General features: G+C 43.2%; 1 protein-coding gene across 1 annotated transcript in view; it reads left to right on the forward strand.

The window, feature by feature from the left end:
- The first annotated feature begins 605 nt into the window (after nucleotides 1–605).
- GPC6 (glypican 6) overlaps nucleotides 606–20,592 on the forward strand; it is a 1,113,495-nt gene continuing 1,093,508 nt past the window's right edge. The window contains exon 1 of the mRNA XM_047873699.1: nucleotides 606–1,432. Coding sequence (XP_047729655.1) covers nucleotides 1,273–1,432 — 160 coding nt within the window. The 5' untranslated portion in view covers nucleotides 606–1,272. The remainder of the gene's footprint in view (nucleotides 1,433–20,592) is intronic.

Consider the following 20,592-nt stretch of genomic DNA (forward strand, 5'->3'; position numbering starts at 1 on the left):
CATTGCTTCCCTGCTGTGTTTCTTCTTCTTGGCTTTCCTGTTCCTCCACACACTAGAGATAGAAGCATAATGATTTCTGATCCAAGATTGTGTAATATTTGAAATTAAAAAGGGTGAAATTTTGAGTCCCAAACCAAAACAATAAAAAAAAAAAAAAAACTGGTCTCGGTGTGCACAAACTGTCTTTAGAAAATAAACACAAAGCCAAACAGAAATGAGGCAATTAATTACAGCGATGGTTGTGCTCTGAAGCTCAGGGGTTCCTCTATATGTTTATTTCTACGCGGGCTTTGTGTTTCAGTAGGTCATAAATTGTTGCTCATATTTAGAGCAACAACTGGAATTGCGCTGTCCTTTAAGTCCACAAAAGTATGGCTTAATAACAAATATGCCAATGACTTAAAATACTTTATCTTTCTAGATCACTTACTTCGGTCATTACAGGAAGCGTTTGAGATCAGTATCAAGGATGTGAAGGGAGTGAGAAAATAGAACCGCTTCCTTTTCCCCCTTTTCCTTCTACGGAGTAGCAAGAGATCCAGTCCAGGTTTTGCCTCCGACTCTGCCTCTGAATTTCGGCTGTGCTCCGTGTAGCACGTTTCTCCCTCTCCCCTCCTTTCTCCTTCCCTCTAGCCTCCAGTGTCTGTCTCCGGGATTTCTCTCTTCCTATTTCAGGAGGACTCTCACAGGCTCCCTCAGCCTGTGTGAAGCTGAGGTTTCCCCTGGATCCAGTATATCCCCAACACATACCTCCACGCACACGCGTCCCCAAGAACCCCGTGCTCGGCCCGGCACACACGCGCGCACACACACACTCGCGCTCGCCTGTCCGCCTCCTCCCTCCCCGGGAGAGCCGGCGCGCGTTCCCACCTTCGCTGCACCCTCGGGCGAGCCGAGCTCGCAGCGCTCTAGGATTCTGCGGCTCGGAAGTCGGATCGCAGCTCTGAACCCCCGTGGTGGTTTTTTAAACATTCCTCTGCCTTCTCTCTCTCTCGTTTTGACTGCACCGTTTTCGATCTGGGGGGCTAGAGGAGCAAAGCGGCTGTTTTCCCAGCCAGCCCTGGTTGGCTTGCCATCCTCCATCTGGCTTATAAAAGTTTGCTGAGCGCAGTCCAGAGGGCTGCGCGGCTCGTCCCCTCGGCTGGCGGAAGGGGGTGACGCTGGGCAGCGGCGAGGAGCGCGCCGCTGGCTCTGGCGGGCTTTCGGCTCGAGGGGCAAGGTGAAGAGCGCACGGGCCCTGGGGTTTACCGAGCTGGATTTGCACGTCGCACCATGCCTTCCTGGATCGGGGCTGTGATTCTTCCCCTCTCCGGGCTGCTGCTGTCCCTCCCGGCCAGGGCGGAGGTGAAGGCTCGGAGCTGCGGCGAGGTCCGCCAGGCGTACGGTGCCAAGGGATTCAGCCTGGCGGACATCCCCTACCAGGAGATCGCAGGTAAGCGCGGGCGCGCGGCCCGGCAGGCTGCAGCCTTCGGCGACCGCACGTCCCCCCGGGCCGCCCGGCGCCCTCCTCCTTCCCCCTGTTGCTGAGTTGTTGGTGTTCACTTTCCGGCAGGGCTCTCCCGGACGCCCTGCCTCCGCGCCGGGCGGCGGATGCTCCGGCGGCTGTTCCCGCGGGGAAGGTGTGCGTCTCGGCTGCCTCATTGTGTGCACACGCGGGAGCGCCCTCTTTCCCTCCCGCCCGCTCTCCCTCCGCTCCGGCGCCCGTGCGCCCCCTTCGCGGCGGGCTCCGGCCGAGCGGGCCTGGGAGCCCGGGACGCCCGGGGGCGGCCGCGGCGCGAGGGCAGGTCGCCGAGCGGGGCGCCCACCCCGCGCCTCTCGCTCAGGCAAACTTGGAAGAACTGCGGCCGCAGTTTGCCCAGCGCCACAGTCTGAGTGGCGCCTTCCCCACTCCCGCCCTCGCGCCGGCGGGGGCGGTGGAGAGTCGCGGAGGGCTCCCCTCGCCGCTCGCTCCGCTCACCGGATCCTTCCGGGAGGCAGAGCGCACGGCGCCCGGGGCCGGGGGCCGGGGGGCGGGCGAGGCGGGGGGACCCGGCCTCCGCACGTCGGCAGTTCCGGGCCGGTTTGGGGAGTTCTCGGGCTGCCGGTTTCGGGCTTGGGGCGGGCTTTCGCGTTACGGGTCCTCAGTGCTTTCCAGATTGCGGTTGGTCACTAGTGGTTCGGGGGACACCCCCGGCGCGGTGGCCGGACGCGAGCGCGGTCTCGGCCGCCCGCCTGTTCTCAGAAGCCGCGCCAACTTAGGCGGGTGGCTCGCCGGTGGGTTTGTCCCAGGGTCCGCGGGCCCTGGGTGGCCCGCCGGCCGGGCCACTAGCATTCCTGCACCGGGAGCCCCCACCCCCTATCTCGGCGCCGGCGTGTGCGGAGCACTCGGTCTCCAACAACTTGTGCGGCAGCCCGAGTGCGTGTTTTCCGGCTCTTAGCTCCAACCGACTCGGAGCTTCTCCGGGGCTCTGTGAATGAAACGTGTCGGGGAGAGATAATCCTGTGGCTGCGAGGCAGCACAGCTGAGGGAGGCTGAGAGAGGCCGGGAGATGCTGCGAGGGCGCGGGCCGCTCACAGCCGGCGGTTGAAGTCCTCAGTGACCTCGGATGGTCAAATCAAAACGCCGAATCTCCACCAGCCTCCCTGCATGTTGCCAAAGAGCTGGTCGATGAGGGCAAAGCTCTTTGCAGAGATCTTAAAACATCCCCGTTTCTATACGTAATGGAATTGGTATTTTATTACGGTTGATCTGCACACCCTGCAAGGGAAGGTTTGCACTTTTACCGAAATGAACACATTTATATAAATTGAAGCATGTGGGGGGGGGGTGTGTGTTTGTGTGGAGATAGCCCATACACACGCCAACAGCGCCGAGCATTAAGTACCGGGAGCCTTTTTCAATTCTGAGCCAGACGTAGCCAGCCTCTGGTGAGTCGGAGCGGAACCTGTGGTGAATTATAAGTCCACTCTTCTGTCCCTGTCACTTCTTCTCCCTTTTCCAGAACTCCTTAATTTGTTAATCAGTGAATGGAGAGCGACTGCCCCCACAGCTCCTTAAGTTTCTTAACTCTCCTTCCCCTTTGTCTACTGTTATTTCATTCTTTTTAATTAATTGATAAGGATCAGCTTTGCTTTTTTCTCCTCCCCAAATCTCAGGGAATTCAACTTTTAAAAGGTTTTATAGCGTGGCTCACTTCTTCGAGGAACTTTTTCTCCTCTGATCTGGGCTTTTTCAAAGTGTATCTTTTAAACACACAGATATTTCCCAGCATGATTTCAGATATGATATCTCAGAGAAGAAAATAGTTCAGTATTTTTAAATTGTTTCGGTATTCTTTAGTGGATTATGGGACTTTCAGGGGACTGCACTTCATCCTTGGCATGACGCAAAGCTCCTTAATATCAAAGTGAAGGTTTTCAGTGTAAATAGTTTCTGTACTCCCCATTTACTTTCCTGAGAACATTTCCAGTGGTTAAAATAAATCCTTCAGGAGATTTTTTAACTACAGGGCTTTTTGTTTTTTTCTTCCCCCTCCACCTTCTGACAATTACAGTGCTCACTAATTAGCTATTAAATTCTGAAACGTGCACTTTTGTTAAACTCACTTTCTAGGACTAAAGGGTACTGTTGACTTTGCCCTAACCCTGATGTGCTTTGATGCTGGTAGAAATGGTCAAGATAGAGGTCACTGTGGGGTCAGAGGCACATGTGATAGGAAAACACATGAATTAAAAGATAATTGTGTGTGTGTGTATATACATGTATGTATGTGTGTGTATATATATATTCACATATATATTCAACATGAATTACTCAATGCTACATGTTGCTGTTGGAATAACCACGGAGGAAATATGTCCCATTATTAAAGAAAAACACTCTTTGGCTCTTCCCTAGTTCTGATACTATTTACATTTCATTATCTAGTGGATGGTGGTTATCCTTTCTTTAAACTCCCTTTTCATCCTTTGCCTTGTTTGGACTTTTAAGGGTTTGCCTGAGAAATGGCATATGCCATTAGTCTGCCAGGGAACATGAATTTAAAGGAACTGCTGTTCATAATTTAGATTCATGAGGGCTGTTTCTAATTGAAAGATATTTGCAGGTAGTTTGCCTGGTAAAATAACTGAGAAGTAATAAGGACATTATGCTTCATCATGACATTATTAAAGTTTTACTCAGAACTCACAATTGTGAAATAGTGTTGCCCTTTTCTATTCTAGGATAAAAGGGAGTTCTTCAAACTCAATAGATGAGGGGCTGTGATGGGTAATATATAAAGTTATACTCTCAGAGAGTGCGTGGGAGGCCTTTAAGGGCCAGTTTGCACCATCAATCTTCACTCAGTGCTGATTTTAAGCCATCCCAGGCAGATCAGATAGACTATCTGTCCTGTTTGAAAGACCTCCAAAGGGGAAGATTCGGGAGCCCCTCTCAGCATCCATTCTGATACTTCGTAATTCTTGTGGTATCGAAATGTTTCCACATAACTAGCCCAAAGTCTTCCCAGTGTGCTTGCTTATTTTCTCCTGTTCTGTCTTCTGGGAAGGGATTGAGCAGTGAGTGGGTCAAGTTCTTTGTTAGGAGTGTTGTTTTGATCAAAGGTAGATATGAAACATTCCAGTCTTTCTTTGAGCGTCCATAATGTTATCTCATTTTCCCAGCCCGACTCCTCTTGATGGCTCTAAACTTCTAAAAGAACTCAAGAACTGAAAAGAACATCTGCTTCAAAGACCAGGCAATTCAGGGAATGCTGTTTTATGCTTACTGGGCCACTATCTTATGTCTTGAGCCTTCTTGGAGTCGTTAATTATAACCCCTCGGAGCTGACTAGTGGTGACTTATTGGCCTACATGTCCACTTTTTCCATTAGTTATCTAATGCAGTCGTATTTAACAATCCCTCATGTAGAAATTACTATGTGCCCAGCCCCTGTTTAAATATTACCTGCTCCTAAAAACATTAAACATTGCCTTATTGACTCCTTTTGGTAATTTTGTAGATATCATCATTATCCGCATTTTATAGATGGAAGGACTGAGCAACACAGAAACTTAAATAATTAACTTGCCCAAGAATGACTCCGCTAGAAAGCGGTGAGGCTAGAGTTGCAACCCAGGCCATCAGTCTCCAGGTACTGGAGTCATAGACTTAATCCTGCCCACTGCCATTCCGCATTTGTTGAACGAATGTGTGCAAAATCAGTTCTTTCCTCACCAATAGGTATATATAGCCTGGTGCTACCACTCACCAGGTGTATTGCCTTATAGTTCATGCTGAATAGTTTCCTGTTTACTTGCAACATCAAAAATTTTTCAAAATCACTTTGAATTTGAATTTTATGTCCTCGGGAATTGGCCATGCTACCATCACTAAATTGTATGTGTGTGTATGCATTTCCCTGATTTTTTAATTGTATCTATGTAGTTACATAAAAGGTGGAAACTAAAGCACGTGTGTTGGTATTTTTCATCATTCTGGACCTAGCGGAATATTGGGTTAGTGCAACAAAGTTTGCTGTAGGAAGGTATCATAGGGTAGCGGGAGGAGGGAAGCTTATCTCCACTGATGAGGAAAGAAGTATCGTTGTTTTCTCGGTATTTTGTCCCTTTTTGTGTCGCAGGTGTTTGGAGAGTTGGGCTGCAGGTGGATAATAAAGAAAGCTTTAAACTTTTTCCCATCTCTTTAATATGAATTAATCTCAATACTCTAAAAATCTATTTCAAAATCAAATTAAGAAAGAATATTCTCTTGTACTCTGCTGATGTACTAGTGACTTTTTTAAGTTCTTCTTTATTGATGTCATATTTCAGAATATGTAATGCTTCATGTCACCTGGTCTTTGTACAACAGTCCTTTCCTTTCTCTGCTGGGTTTCTCAGGGAACCTGTCCTCCCTCCCTCTGCACCTCCCCCCGCCCCCAACTAACTTAATACATTTGCCATTGCTACCTTTTTTTTCCAATTTGCATGTAGATATCGTATTAACATAAACAGAAAAAAAGTGTTTGGCAACTCTTACTCTTTTACATACACATTAAATACCCTAGTTTGAAATAAATTATTTAATTTCCACTTAACTGCCTGCTTCATAGATTTCTGATTTCTTTGCCCTCTCTGTAGTTAGCTGTCTTTAAAATTCTTTCGAAGAACAGTGTGAGAGGTCTGAGTTAGCTGAACTTCAAATGTATTTTGTGTTTTGTTTTTTTATGATTTGCCAAGTCACTAAATTTCTAAAAGAATCGCATTAATTCCAGGTATCAAGGCAGTCTAAACTCTGGGCTATTAGGCATGCCACTTGTTAAACTTTTGATTTGGGAATTAATTTTAGAATGATCCTTGCAAACAGTTATCTTAGCTGATTTAATTAGAGGATAATATGTCATCATTGAGAACAAGAGTTCATTTGAGTTGACTGATACACTTTTTTACATAAAACTCACATCTTTAACTGTACCACATGGTTAATAGCTTGTGAGTAGAAATGTAGGCCGCTATCAAAAGTGATTTAAAATATACAGCACTATGTCCTTTAAAGTATTATAGTATAAACATTGCATTGTAATTTAAGAGTGTGACTAATGTTCTTTTATGATTATGGGTGAGTTTTATGAACACTTACAAAATACAAAATTGAGTCCTTTTAAACCAAAGTGACCTACAATTGAGTCACTACATTTGTACAGAAATATGAGTTTAGGATAGAAATTGTAGGAAGGGAAATGATAAAATAATTTATTAGCTTAGTCTTAGCTTATATTTTAAGCCTGCAAAAGACTTTCTTCCCCCTTAATTCACATCTCTCAAAAGACTTCTGGCAAGGCCAGCTGTCTTGACAGTATAAACAGAATACTGAATATTCTTATATTCATATGCTTGTATATGTCTTTGCAGACCAAATTCTGCTCTACTAAATTCTTGGTGCTTATATATGTCTTTGCAGACCAAATTCTGCTCTACTAAATTCTTTAGCTGACATGTAATTCAACTTTGCATAGTTTCATAGATTTCTTCAGTAGTATTCAATTTTCAGTTATTTACATCATACTGTTTGAAAGTGTAATGGACTCCCTGGGATGGCATATTTGTAAATAAATGGTTTCATAGCAGTAAGTCTTGGTAAAGATTTAAAATTTCTAGTAGTCCTGAATGGCAGTATTTAAGAGCTTTTAATAACCTCGGATGAAAAATATTTTTTAAATGAATGCACCAGTTAGTAACAAAGAAAAATAGAAATCTGATTCCACATTTACACGTTTATCCAGGTTGTTGATTTATTTTTATAACTCATTCTGTATTTTCTTTAGGCATTTCTTTTCCCCTCATCCAGTGAATATTTTTTGTATGCCTACTATGTGTAATTCACTGGGCCAGGCGCTGTATATAGGGCCACAGGGGATTTTAATCGCAGCAGGGAAATGGAAATTAAGGGACCACTCACAATCCCACAAGAGATACCGGCACTGTGACACAGTATTTAATCGGAGCATCTGATCTAATCGTGGGGTTAGGGAATGCCTTCTTGAGGAAGAGCAGTGGGCAGTGGGCTCAGGAGGACTTAGTACCTGTGTGGTTAGAAGACCCTGAAAGCATGAGAGGAGTTTGGAAGCTGGAGAAAACAGCCTGTGAATAGAAAGGGTGTGAGAGAGACCAGAGAGCCTGTGGGCCAGGTTAATGACTTGTATACAGTGTTCAAAGATGGCCCATGCAGCGTGACCCTATGGTTTACTTTTTCATCGCAGATACGGACCATTGGCTCTAAAAGCTGTGGGTGCTTAAGTCAAGTTTTTATGCATCTGGTTGTTTTAAACACAGCCCAAAGAAATTGAGTTTTAACCAGTTAGAGCCTGCCTGTTTTGTGTATCCTGCAAAGCTGTGTAACACCTGCCTGCTAGCCATTTATAGGATGAACCTGGGGCCTAAAAGAAACCAAGACAAACAAAACAAAACAATAACCGAAAATCCAAGCTGCTGCCCTCTCCACTCTAAGGCTGAACAACATTGCCTAGATACTTAATCCCCTTTCCCTCTCCAGGAGTTCCTGAGCCTTCTCCCCTTCTGGTAGTGGCTACCCTCTGTTATGTCTACAAGGCTTCAAGCTATGAGGGACTTCCCCTCTCAGGCAGCTTGTCAAAGTGCAACCCAAATAAAGCTCTCTGTGTCTGGCTGCCACCTCATGGTCCTGTCTCTTTCCTTAATCAGCCCTGAAATCCTGGAGCTCACAGCGCTGACCTTGGCCTTCAGCCTAGGGCAGTGAGAAGCTATTGAAGAAGTGTTTCAATCAGGATTGGACTTGATTTGAAATGTTACCTTGGTCTCTCTCTAGAGATGGCTTTCAGGGGAGGAAAAGCAGATACAGGAAGAGGAGATGTTAGCTTGAACTAGAGCAGTGCCTGGAAATGGAATGAAGTAGAAAGACTCAAGAAATATTTAGAAGCTGAGTGAAGTAAGTCAGATTGAGAAAGATAGATACCATGTGGTGTCACTTATATAGAATCTAAAAAAAACGAACGAACAAAACAGAAACCAGATTCTTAGATGCAGAAAACAGATTGGTAGTGGCCACAGGGGAGGAGGGGCAGGGGGCAAGACGGTTAAAGGGGATCAAGCAGTACGAATGTACAATTACGGAATAAGTCTTGGGGATGTAATATGCTGCATCAGGAATATAGTCAAGGGTATCGTATTAACTTTGGAGGGTAATGGATGGTAACTAGACTTACTGAGGTGATCATTTTGCAGTGTCTACAAAGGTCAAATCACTATGCTGTACACCTGAAACTTATATAATATTGTATGTCAATTATACTTCCTTTAAAAAAAGAAATATTTAAGAGGTAAGTTTGGTATCACCAAAAGACCATTAATTAATCAAAAGTCATTCATTGGATATGTACTATGTGATGGACAGTGAGTACGAACTAGTCTCTGTATATGTGAAAGAGAGAGGTTCAGAGAGAGCAGCATGCATCCCAGAAACATTTTTGAGTTTACAAGGCCATGTAAATAACTCTGACATAGTTTATGTGTGCTTTTTAGTGGAGACAAAACTCAGTATCCTTAAACCAGCATAGGATTGTTAAGAGTATCAGTGTGACCGAGAGAAAGAGATTTCCCAAATGGGGGGAGGGTGGTGAGTTGTGAGTTGTTAACTCAAAGTATAGAGTTTTCAAAATATATGTAACCAGCTGTGCCACTTTGAAACTTAAGTCACAGTTGTGTGGCCAAGAGAGAGATTTCCCAAATAGGGTGAGGTGAGTCGTGAGTTAACTCTCAGAAAGTATAGAGTTTTCAAAATGTATGTAATCAGCTGTGCCATTTTGAAATTTAAGTCACAGGTTTTTTGTCCTATGGGAATGTAAAAAAATAACTTAAAATCTTTACCAAAATGAAGAATTAAATTGTTACTTCACTCCCCAATATTTAAACAATGCTATGCCCATGGCATAAGTACCAAATATGTTACTGGTTGTAATGACTGGAATCACAAAATGAAGAGAGTTATTTGACCTTGCTGAGAGGAAGGGGTAAAATTTAATTTGGAGGATATTAGTCAGGGTTCTCTAGAGAAGCCAAAGCAATAGGATACACATATAGATATAGGTATACATATGAGGAGATTTATTATAGGAATTAGCTCCAGAGGTTATGGAAGCCAAGAAGCCTCATGATCTGCCATATGTGAACTGGAGACCCAGGAGAGTGGAGGTGTAAGTCAGTCTGGGGCTGAAGGCCTTGGGTGGGGTGGAGTACTATGGGATAGTGGTAATAAGTCTCAGATTCCAAGGCTGGAGAACTAGGAGCTCTGATGTCCCAATGTAGGAGAAATGGATGTCTGAGCTAAAGAAGAGTGACAGGGAATTTGTTCTTCCTCCACCTTTTTGTTCTGTTTGGGCCGTGAAGGATTGAATAATGTTACCTTACACTGGTCACTCCTTCTACTGAATCACATGCTAATCTCTTCCCATAACATCCTTACAGACACACCCACAGATAATGTTTTACCAGCTATCTGGGTGTCCTTTAAGCAGGTCAAACTGACACAGAATTAACCATCACAGGGACATTGAAGGATGCGTAGCAGTTGACAAACACTCATGAAAGAAGAAGGCATTTGGGGTGGGGTTAAATTTGTAAGGAAAGCAGTACGTTTGGAAGATACTACAGAAAGCGATCAATTAAGAATTTGTGAGAAGCAATATTGAACAAATAGAGTGGGGTTGTATTTTTGATGGGCCTTGAAAACCCTAGCCTTTATGTGGCAGGAAGTAGGTCATCATTCTAGGTTCTTTGCAGTGAAATGACAAGATGAAAGTATTGTTTTAGATTGGTCAAGCACTATAAACAGGATGGAATAGTGTAGGGATTATTAAAGGCCCAGGAGGAGGGAAGGAAGATAGCCAGGGGGCTGATTTAGATACTAAAGCCTGAGATGCCAAGGGCCAAGACCAGGTTAAGAGGTGAGAAGAAGGGGTGAATGAGGTCAGCAGGGAAGAGGCAACATTAAAAAGAAAAAAAAAAACACCTGAAAAACTTTACTCCTACTACTCAGAAGTTCCAATAAAAGGGTTTAAAGAAGACAAGCCGTTGAAATTCTTGCCTGAAATCATCTGTGTCATTTAAGATACTTTTGGCAGCAGGTCACAAAAAATCCTGAATTGGCTGTCTTCCACAATCAGGGAAAGCCATCATTTCACATACGTTCCAATACAGAGCAGTTCTACGTGTGAGAGAGTGGGAAGTTAACACTATCATGAGGGTCTTGGGTTCTCTCCATCTTTTGTCTCTGCTTTCCTCATTCTACAGGTCAGCTCCATTACAGAAAGAAGATGGCTGCTGGAATACTAAGAGCCAAAGTTTCATTATGATGCCCAGAGGTACACAGTAGGGCTATTTCTTCCCCTGTTTATCTCCTCATTGACGAGACAGATTAACTCAGAAGTCCCCCAGCAGATTTACCCAGCCTCTCATTCCAGAATTGCTTCCTGTGCTGGTGCCTGGAAGAGAAAGGAAAAGATCGTGGCTGTTGACTTGGACCCATCGTGGCTACACCCTCAGACAGGAGCTGATGTTCACCTTCCTTAAGTATATGGCCACTGAATTGCTTGGGTAATATTCCTAAGAATCCCCAGGAATTGAGGGTAATGGAGAAGTTGAGAAGAATTACTCAGATTGTCTGAATCAATTACGTATTTGGCGTTCTTACTTGAGTCCAGTATTTCTCAACTCTGGCCAGCGGTGAACTGACACATGTTTAGCAGTTGGCTTTCAGGAGGGTAGGGTGTGGGAAGATCTGATTTGTAGCATTTGCCAATTTCTGTGCTATGTTCCCACCATGACGGATTTCAAGCCACTAACAGTTTAACAACCAGCTTACAAAATTCCTGAAAATTTAACAGCTGGCTCTTTTGAGTTGGAAAAGGCCAGGGCTGTCCTGGAATCGTGTGAGGTAGCATTAAACAACAACAACAACAACAACAACAACAAAAATTGTGCTCCATTTTTAGATCCTCTGATTTAATTGGTCTGAGACAGGGCACTCTTTTTCCTGGCCTGCTCCCTCCCTTCTTCCTTTCTTTTTCAGTTTTCCCTGGTATTTCTGATGTGCATCCAGGAAAGGGAAGCAGTTAGCTAAAGCTGTGCTTCATAAACTTTATCAAACATCAGAAATACAGGAGGGCTTGTTAAACACTAATGCCTCGGCCCCACCCCCAAAGTTTCTGTTTTCATTGTTCCTGGGTAGGGCCTGTAATTTGTATTTTTTACAGATTCCCAGGTGATGCTAATGCTGGTCCAGGCACCATCTCGAGTCTCCGGGGACCAAACTCTGGGTGCATTCACTGTGGTTTTAAGTACAGGTTTTTGTCAGGGTAGACAGTCAAATTTGCGCAATGATTTCTGTTATTTCTCATCTTGATTTTAAGAATCTCAACCCACAAAGTGTCTCTGATTCAAATTGCATTTCACTCGTCCTCCTCCCCCATTGCCTCTGACTTCTTTCAGACACTCGCTTTGGCCACTAGGGGGACTAAGGGAAAGAGAGTGGTTGGAGCGGTTCAATCCAGAACTACCTACGCGTGGAACAAAAGGGCCCCAACTCAGCTGCAGGCGCATATCTGCTTGAGTAGGAAAGAACCACAACATTGCTTTAAATGGGAACTGGTTGACGTTTTCAGGGTTTTTTTTTTTTTTTTTTTTTTTTTTTTTTTTTTTTACTGTAGGATCCCAATTGTTCTTTGCTAATGTGACAGGCTCTCTTTGGGTATGGCTCCTTTCTTTGGGGAGGTTCCTATTCAGAAGATTTTTGGGGAAGAGTGATTCCATTTCCTTGCTCCTTTGAGCTGTTTTTCCTGGACTAAATGCAGATCTAGCCATTTTTTCTTGACCTCTAGACTCTTATGCAAGGAGACTACATTTAGAGCTGGTCAGTCTTCATTTTTATACACATTCAATTAAAGATGTACCATAATATATTCAGGGCATGCACACCTGTGTTCTGTAAGCTTGATTGGCTGGTGTGTTTGCTCCTTATTACAGTTCTTGGATTTCTTGAGAAATTGGCTTCCTCTTTTGTGCCCCCAGGACAGCTGAGATTAGCAAGGGCTAGTGCTCCTCAGCTGGATTTCAGAGAACTGGAGGTGTTTCCTCCTAAGGTTGCAGTAAGGTTGAGGCAAGTATTTTCTTTGCAAAGAAACTACTTTGAGGTCTGCTTTTTTTTTTTTTTAATTTTTTTTTTCAACGTTTATTTATTTTTTGGGACAGAGAGAGACAGAGCATGAACGGGGGAGGGGCAGAGAGAGAGGGAGACACAGAATCGGAAACAGGCTCCAGGCTCTGAGCCATCAGCTCAGAGCCTGACTCGGGGCTCGAACTCACGGACCGCGAGATCGTGACCTGGCTGAAGTCGGACGCTTAACCGACTGCGCCACCCAGGCGCCCCGAGGTCTGCTTTTTAAAATGAATAATTTTCAGTTATTTTCTTAATGGGCCAGAGTAGCTTGAAGTCAGTTGCACCTTTGAAATGAACTTGCTTCTATGCTTTTAGATTTATAGAGATTTTTAAATGACAGGACTTAACTTTTTCCTGAAAAAGCAAGAAAATACTTTTCCTCATACTTTAGCTGTTTGCTTATCCTATTTTCTTCTAAATCCCAATGATGGGGAGTTTTTAAAACTTAAAAATGATGAAACTTAATATGCCCAGCATCTTTTTTCCTTTTTTACAGCAAAAGGTTTAACAAATGGTTTTGAAGACTTTAAATGATCTTTGACATATTGGGAGCTCTATTTGGAAAATAAGGTATTAATAATTTGGAAATGTAGGATTCTGAGCACTCCTTGATCTATTACAGCTTTTCCTCTAGCTATATATTTATATTGAACTTAGGTAACATAGTTTACTCTTACTTTTACATTATCAAGTGCTAATGTGTGAAAGGCTTTTATTGTACTTTTACTACTCATTTGATTATGTGGTGTCTTACTTAATATTCTTTCACAGACTTGGGGGTATTTAGACATCAGGAGGTCAAGTACTACGTTAAAAGCATAGGCCAGTTTTTATATGACTGCAATAAAGAATATATTCATTTCACTTATATTACCACATGGCTCTCATAAAAAAAGGTCAGTTTCAATTGAATATAAAATAGGTTACAAATGGCAAATCTTATGTCATCAACAACAAAATTATTATGGATAATTCCTTTTCAATGACTCCCTTCCCTTCTTTAAAAAAATAACTTGAAGCTTTCATAAAATCATAGATCCTTATGATGTGTTTTGAACAATAGACACAAAATTATATAAATCCATTTTTTTCTTTAGTCAAGAATACATATAATCACACCGAAATTCCAGTTGAAATAGCAATTCAAGTGCATCACAGATTCACAGCAAAAAATTCCATGAAATTATACTTTTGCATTTTGTTGTCATATTAATTTAACAGATTAACTTCGAATCAATTTCTCAGCCTGGGGTTATTGATGTACAGATAAATATTATTACAAGAAGTTACATGCGAAAATGTAGGCCGATTGCTATGATTTAAGAGTGGCAGTTTATTCTTATCCAGAACATAGTAAATTATAGAAAGGTTTTCAGTTTCTCCAAGGGTTGAGTATATATAAAAATACAGGTTGTAATGATCTTAATTCTGTGTGGTAACTAAGGTTGCATTTTATAACCGGAATGACAAATTCCTACAACTGAAAAACCTATACACATTTTAAAGTGAATTTTAACCTTCTTTGCCATTCATTTGGGTACAGTACAACTCTTGACAGGCCATCGTTATTCCCCTGAAATGTTTATTTTCAAAAGTGTGACCTTGTATTTGAAAAAAGTTTGTAAATGCTCTGTCTTCTGAAAGGCTTTGAAACAGTATTATTTGGGAAAAATGAGCCTCGCTCACAACTACTATAATCAGGAAAAATAGAAAGATGGAATACGAATCAGCGAGAGCAGCCTGTTCTTGGATCCACGGTTCCTAAAGCTATCTTCTTTCAGGGCGACGATTCGATTCCCGTTTTAACCTAATTAAGCAGTCGAGAGAATCAGTGTCCTACGAGATAAGCCCGGAGGCTCCTGGAAGCCCCGGGCTGCTCATTACCTCCCAGGCACTGCCAGGGAGCCGCTGCCCGGGACTTCTGGAAGGTGCCACAGATGCCCAGAAGGAGGCTCTGGTGTGCAGCGCCAGCCCGTAGGTATACCACCTTCAGCCACATTTCAGCCCTGTTACTGTGGAATTGATTTTCACGGCTCGTGACAGAAGCTGTTTTCAGCCTTTGAAAAGGAAGTAGCTGGGGCTGATCCTCCTAACACAAACAGCAAATTGCTCTGTGGCTTTCATAGCATTGGAGGTCTGTTACCTTAAGGTTCTAATGGCCTTTTAACAGTGTTTCCAGCTGAGCAGCAGATGTAAAGGATACTGAACATTGAAAGCACTGTTCTTTTTTTTCCTCCTCCCTGGAAGAATCATTTTTTACAGATATTGTACCAACACCGTATCCTAGGACCTATTTGGTGGCATGTTAGATTTGAAAGATGGAACCAAATCTCAGGTGAAGTCTTGTCAATACCATCGGCCCGACCAACCTTACTGGGCTGTGTGTCCCCATGTTCCTGCTCATCGGGAACCGTGATCGTGTCACCATTAGTAGGGGCCCATTTGGTGATACCTCATCAGGGAGAAAAAAATAATTAATGGAACCCCATGAAGATTCTAAAAGTCCTGATACTTATTTTAAGTTCGTTTTCATCCTAAACATTTCAGAAATACGCTGCAAACAGTGCGTTCGCCTTTTAGAATTCTATCCAGTCTCCCTTTGTTTTGCCTTTCTATTGTTTCAGGTGTTAGTTCTGTCTTTCTGTTGGTTAGGGTATGAGATGTTCCTGAAGGAGAGCTATGCCTTCCCCGCACAATGTCCTTGAAGGCCTTTAAACGAAGCTTTGGTCTGTTGAAGAAGGGTAGCATTTCTTGTGGACTTTTGAGGAAAAAGTTAAACATAGCTGAGGGACACTTGTCGAATTGGACGTTTTTTCCTTTTTAAAAAATAAAAATTTCTTTTCTTCAAAAGAAGTAGGGGTGCCTGGGTGTGGCTCAGTCGGTTAAGCATCTGACTCCTGGTTTTGGCTCAGGTCATGATCTCACTGTTCATGAGTTCGAGCCCTGCATCGAGTTCTGTGCTGACAGCGTGGAGCCTGCTTGGGATTCTCCCTCTATCTCTGCCCCTCCCCTCTCTCATAGGTGCACTCTCTCTCTCTCTCTTTTACCCAAACTAAATAAATAAACATTTAAAAAAAAAAATTAGAGAAATAGCATGTCTTTTGATTTCACTTAGGTCCAAGCAGTGCTTGTATTTGAGCTTTCCAGTGGTAACTCTGCGAGGTAAGAGCAGAACAGCCATGCCAATGAGTCCTCACCCCTCACTCCAGGAACTGACCTGTTTTGAAGCTTTTGGAGGGACCCTTAGGAAGTCTGTGAACTGCCACCATTTTCCCCCCAAAGTTGAAAATACGCGTAACTTGAAACGCTACAGTGAACAGGTGATGTGACTAGACGCGCAATTCCTTCCCTTTTTGTTCCTCTTCTTCCTCCTACTCCCTCTCTTGTGCACTCACATAACCCATGAGAAAAAAAGTATTAGCATGGTCTACTATTTAAAATTTAGTGTGGTTAGTTTAGCTCTTCTAGGTAACAACGTGTGGGAAGCTTGCTCTGGCGCTGTGGTTAAGCAGAGACTGGCTTTGACTCCCGGCTCTACCGTTTAGCTCTTTTGAACCTGTCCCTGCCTCTATTTTGTCCGTGAACAGGGATAATAACACAGAGTCCCTACCACTCATCGTTGTGATTGTATTAAATGAATTAACATTTATGAAGCTCTTAGAATAGCGGCTGGCATACAATAAAGGCTATATACGTGTTCCTCACATAACAAATAATAGATAAGAAGATCAATCCCTTGATGAGGGTGGGGAGTAACAAGGGAAGAAAGGGGAAGAGTGAGTTTCTATGGGCTCCTCCCATCTCCAGGGCTAAGCCTGGCCTGTAGGCACTGCTAACGTTTGGGGTTGGCCTGCCGAGTGACCTGCTCTTGTGCAACTTGGGAAGGAACCGGTAGCCCCCTTTCCTGGAGTACTCACCCTGATGTTGGATTTTTCTGGCCCCGTAGGCCTCCTGAATCCCTGGTTTATTCCTCACCTGGCTTCTAGAACTTTGATCACCTTCTATGGTGGGAGCGTGACACGCTTTCTGGTCTGCAACTCAGTGGCATTCTGAATCTACCCAGGAGGGCACTGGAGACCACTGGGCCAGACCTGTGCCCCCCCGCCCCCCAGGTGTGGGTGTAGCCCTCCCTCTGAACATCTTTGCCAGCAGTCCACCAGGCAGTCTCTTTACAGATTCCGAAACACTTAGCGCTAGGAATCCCTCATCTCTGTGGCTTTCCTGTGTGGGTGGGAAGCTCCGAGAGGAGAAACCGGGAAATGTGGCGAACCTCCCTTCTTCATATAGATCCCCGGGGCAGGGATGGGTTTGCTACCTGTCCTCTTTCTGGCTGGACCTCAAGCCCTTTATCCAGGCTTGGAGACTTGTCACCAGAAGAGGTCAGAGAACAGACACTCAGAGCTTTGGAGGTGGAGACAACATATAGAAGACAATATATTGAGGGGCAGACCAAATCGAGCCAGTGAAATATTTGCAGAATATTATCCTCATTACACACACAATATGGAAACTTCCGAGGCATCTCTACATTATCAGGTGAACTGGAAATGACATCAGTTCTTTGTTTATGTGGGAATCTTCGGGATTTCTGGCAGAATGCATCATATAGGAGCAAAAGGACTTAGTTCCTTGTTTTGTGCTTACTCATTGGTTATTTTGAAGTTTTCTTCACTTCCTTGAACCCCAGTGTCCTCATGCATATAAAGGGACAGTAAGATAGCCTGGCTCATGATGTTCTTTGTGAGGATTAAATCACATAATGCGTGTGAACAGACTGACAGAAGTCTCCAGGAAATGTTAGCTCTCCTTTTCCCAATTCCCTCCTGACACATGTATCGTGATGAGAAATCTTCCTGTGTCTTATTCAGAAGAGGAGAGAAACCTAGTAGGCTGTAATCCCCGCTGTAAGACTTAGTCATTTTTAATTTCCTTTTATGATAAGCTTCTGAGAGAGAAGCTCTTATAGAACGTTAAAAGGTGATCTTGAAATGCTGGTAAGTGTCAAATAGCAAATCTTTTAAAAACATTTTCTTTCTCTTCTTTTTGGTCTTCTTGGAGCTGACTGTGAAACTTCTCTTTTATGCTGTTCTCATAGGTGCCTGTTGTGCGTACTGTCCTCAAGAATGATGGCTTTATTTTACTTTCCTTAAAGCAGGGGTTCTCAGACTTGAGTGTACATCAGAATTATCCAGAAGGCTTATTCCACTGTGGGCTGCTGGGTCCCCTTCTGGGAGTTTCTGACTTGGTAGATCTGAGATGGAGCCCACTGACCTGGCGACGCTGAAGCTGAAGGTATCTAGGCCACACTTGGAGAACCACTGGCTTCAGGTTTAAGCCTCAAACCATCAAAGTCAACTTCGTTCTCCAATAGCTTGAGAATAAATTTCAACTATCTTGGTTTGACATTCAAGAACTAAAACTACTTACTGACCTCGTGTCAAGCACCCTTCCTCTAGAAATTTCTGTCTCAGGACACCTTTTTCACTAAACTTACTCTTCTTTCTGTGTCTCATTGCACTTGCCAATACTCATGACAGTGCTTGGTCTGTCCTTTCCAGCTTTCTCTACCAACTAAAAAGCAGTTTAGCTCAAATTATTCTTCACGAAATCGCCCTATTACCCAGTTCCTCTTTTCTCCTTCTAGCCATGCTTGTGTAGTATTTGTCTGTTGGTTTGGTAATTAATCAAATTGCGATCTCCCGACTCTTTTTAATGTTTATTTATTTAGTTTTGTGGGAGACAGAGAGGGAGAGCAAGCCAAGGAGAGACAGAGAGGGAAGGAGAGAGAGAATCCCAAGCAGGCTCCATACTGTCAGCACAGAGGCTGATGTTCAGCTGTATCTCATGAACTGTTAGATCGTGATCTGAGCTGAAATCTAGAGTTGGATGCTCAACCTACTGAGCCACTCAGTGCCCCCGCCATCTCCTGACTCCTTAAGTTGTTGTCTTAAATCATTTAAAATTGATCACTTAATTTTTGTTTCCCAAAATTGCCTACATAATATGTGGTAGCTGATGGCACTTAAGTATGTATTTGTCCTTTCCAGAGCACAGTGCTTAAGCACAGTAGGTATTCAATAAATAACTGACCACTCCTTGATTGGACATAATAAGAGACTTTTTTTTTTTTTTTTTTGGGCCAGGCCTCACTTAAAGACAACGTTAAGTAAGATCAAAATTAAATGATGTAACATGAAGACACCCTTATGTTTTCTTTGAAAGAGTGTAGCTGATAAATCCTATTAGGTAAAGCCAGTGGAAATCAATTCATGGACATATAGACCGGAGTTTATTGTGTGGGTCCCGCAGTTTGTTGCTTTCACTTTGTTTTAAAGCCTACTGTTTCTCTCAGGGAAGCACCTACTATATATAGGTATATGTCTATCAAAATGTTTTTTCAAAATGTGGCATATTTTAGCTATCACTGACAGCAATTTTCAAATGCCTGAAAAGATTAGAGAAGTTAAATGTAAAGAGTACTATAAATTGCAGTGACATTTCCTGGGAGATAAAGAAATTGATAGAGAGGAAAGTTAGTTTAAAAAGTCAGGCCTAGGGATAAAGCAATCAAATTGTACCACCTTTGGAATGATCTATTTACGATGGAGGCTTTGAATAATAAATTGTGCCACAGGAATGCTCATAGGAACCACTTGTAATTTTCTGAATTCCATTTTAAGCTGTTACCAACCTGGACTCTCTTACTTATTGTATCAGTTCAGGTCAGTTAAAATTTATTTTTAATTACTTGCTTGAAGAGCAGCACCCACAATCTCCCTGCCCTTGAGGCACACATAGAGTACTGCAGGCAGATATATAGATGATTAGTTTCCATATGATGTGTTGTGATAAAGGCCTACAGGAAAGCAGGGTGAGGTTGAGGGCAGGTAAAGGTAACCCATCAGAGGGGGAGGGAGAGAGGCAGGGAGTCAGAGAATAGGGAGTACTGGTTTTCTTCACCATAATAATCTGTTTCTTATACAGGATTAATTGTTTTTTCATGTACGTGGCTGAACCCTAATTTTATAGTAAATAGAGAGGTTAAATTCCCCTACCAAATAGAAGATCGTGCCCCACGAACTCCCTAAGAAATGGGCGGCTCTGCTTTTGCCAAGGGCATCAGTTGATCTTCGTTGAAGCAAATAGAACATTCATCCGTCCCTGGGAAATTGTATATAGACTCCCAAGCATGGTGTTTAACTCCAAATCATTTTAGCTTCCATGTTTTAATAAAATTTCCAGAGCAATGTTAGGAAAATAGCTACATTTATCACCTACGATCATTCCTGCTACAGGTGTAGTTTTAAATGGCGATACGCCTACTATTTCACGCACAAACACTCCTTTACAGACATTAACCTATGATTGTGCTGTATATCTTGACAGGTCATAGACTTCATAGTGACCCTATTCAAGTAGGTATGGTACATGGAAATCGACATATAAGTATTTTGATGGTCAAAGATGACATGAATAGTGTGGTAGCATTTTGCCATAGGTGGTTAAAAAGAACAGTTTGTGCTGTGGGTCCCTTTCACCGTTGTGCTTGCATAGATGGTGCCCTAAGTGGTTCTAGCAGGACGAAAGGTGAAGCCAAGTTGGCTTCTCTGTGCCTTGTGATGATCTGACTTGGTTGATATTTTAGTCTCTGTATTTTCCATCAGGTTCGAAACTGTGAACGTTTAAACTCTTGAGCTGTTGCACGGTTTGCCTATGAAGATGTTTTAAGCAAGTTCTGGCATGATAAAAAAAAAAATAAGAGAGGATGCCCAGATGACAACAAGCAGCAAAATTCCTCCTTTACATAAAAGCCTCCATTCTCGTTTGTGAAGCAAAATGTTCCCTCTTAAAAGTAACAGCTGCAAAAAAAGCAGGAAGGCAGA

The sequence above is a fragment of the Prionailurus viverrinus genome, chromosome A1, assembly GCF_022837055.1.
Source record: "Prionailurus viverrinus isolate Anna chromosome A1, UM_Priviv_1.0, whole genome shotgun sequence".
NCBI classification, from domain to species: domain Eukaryota; kingdom Metazoa; phylum Chordata; class Mammalia; order Carnivora; family Felidae; genus Prionailurus; species Prionailurus viverrinus.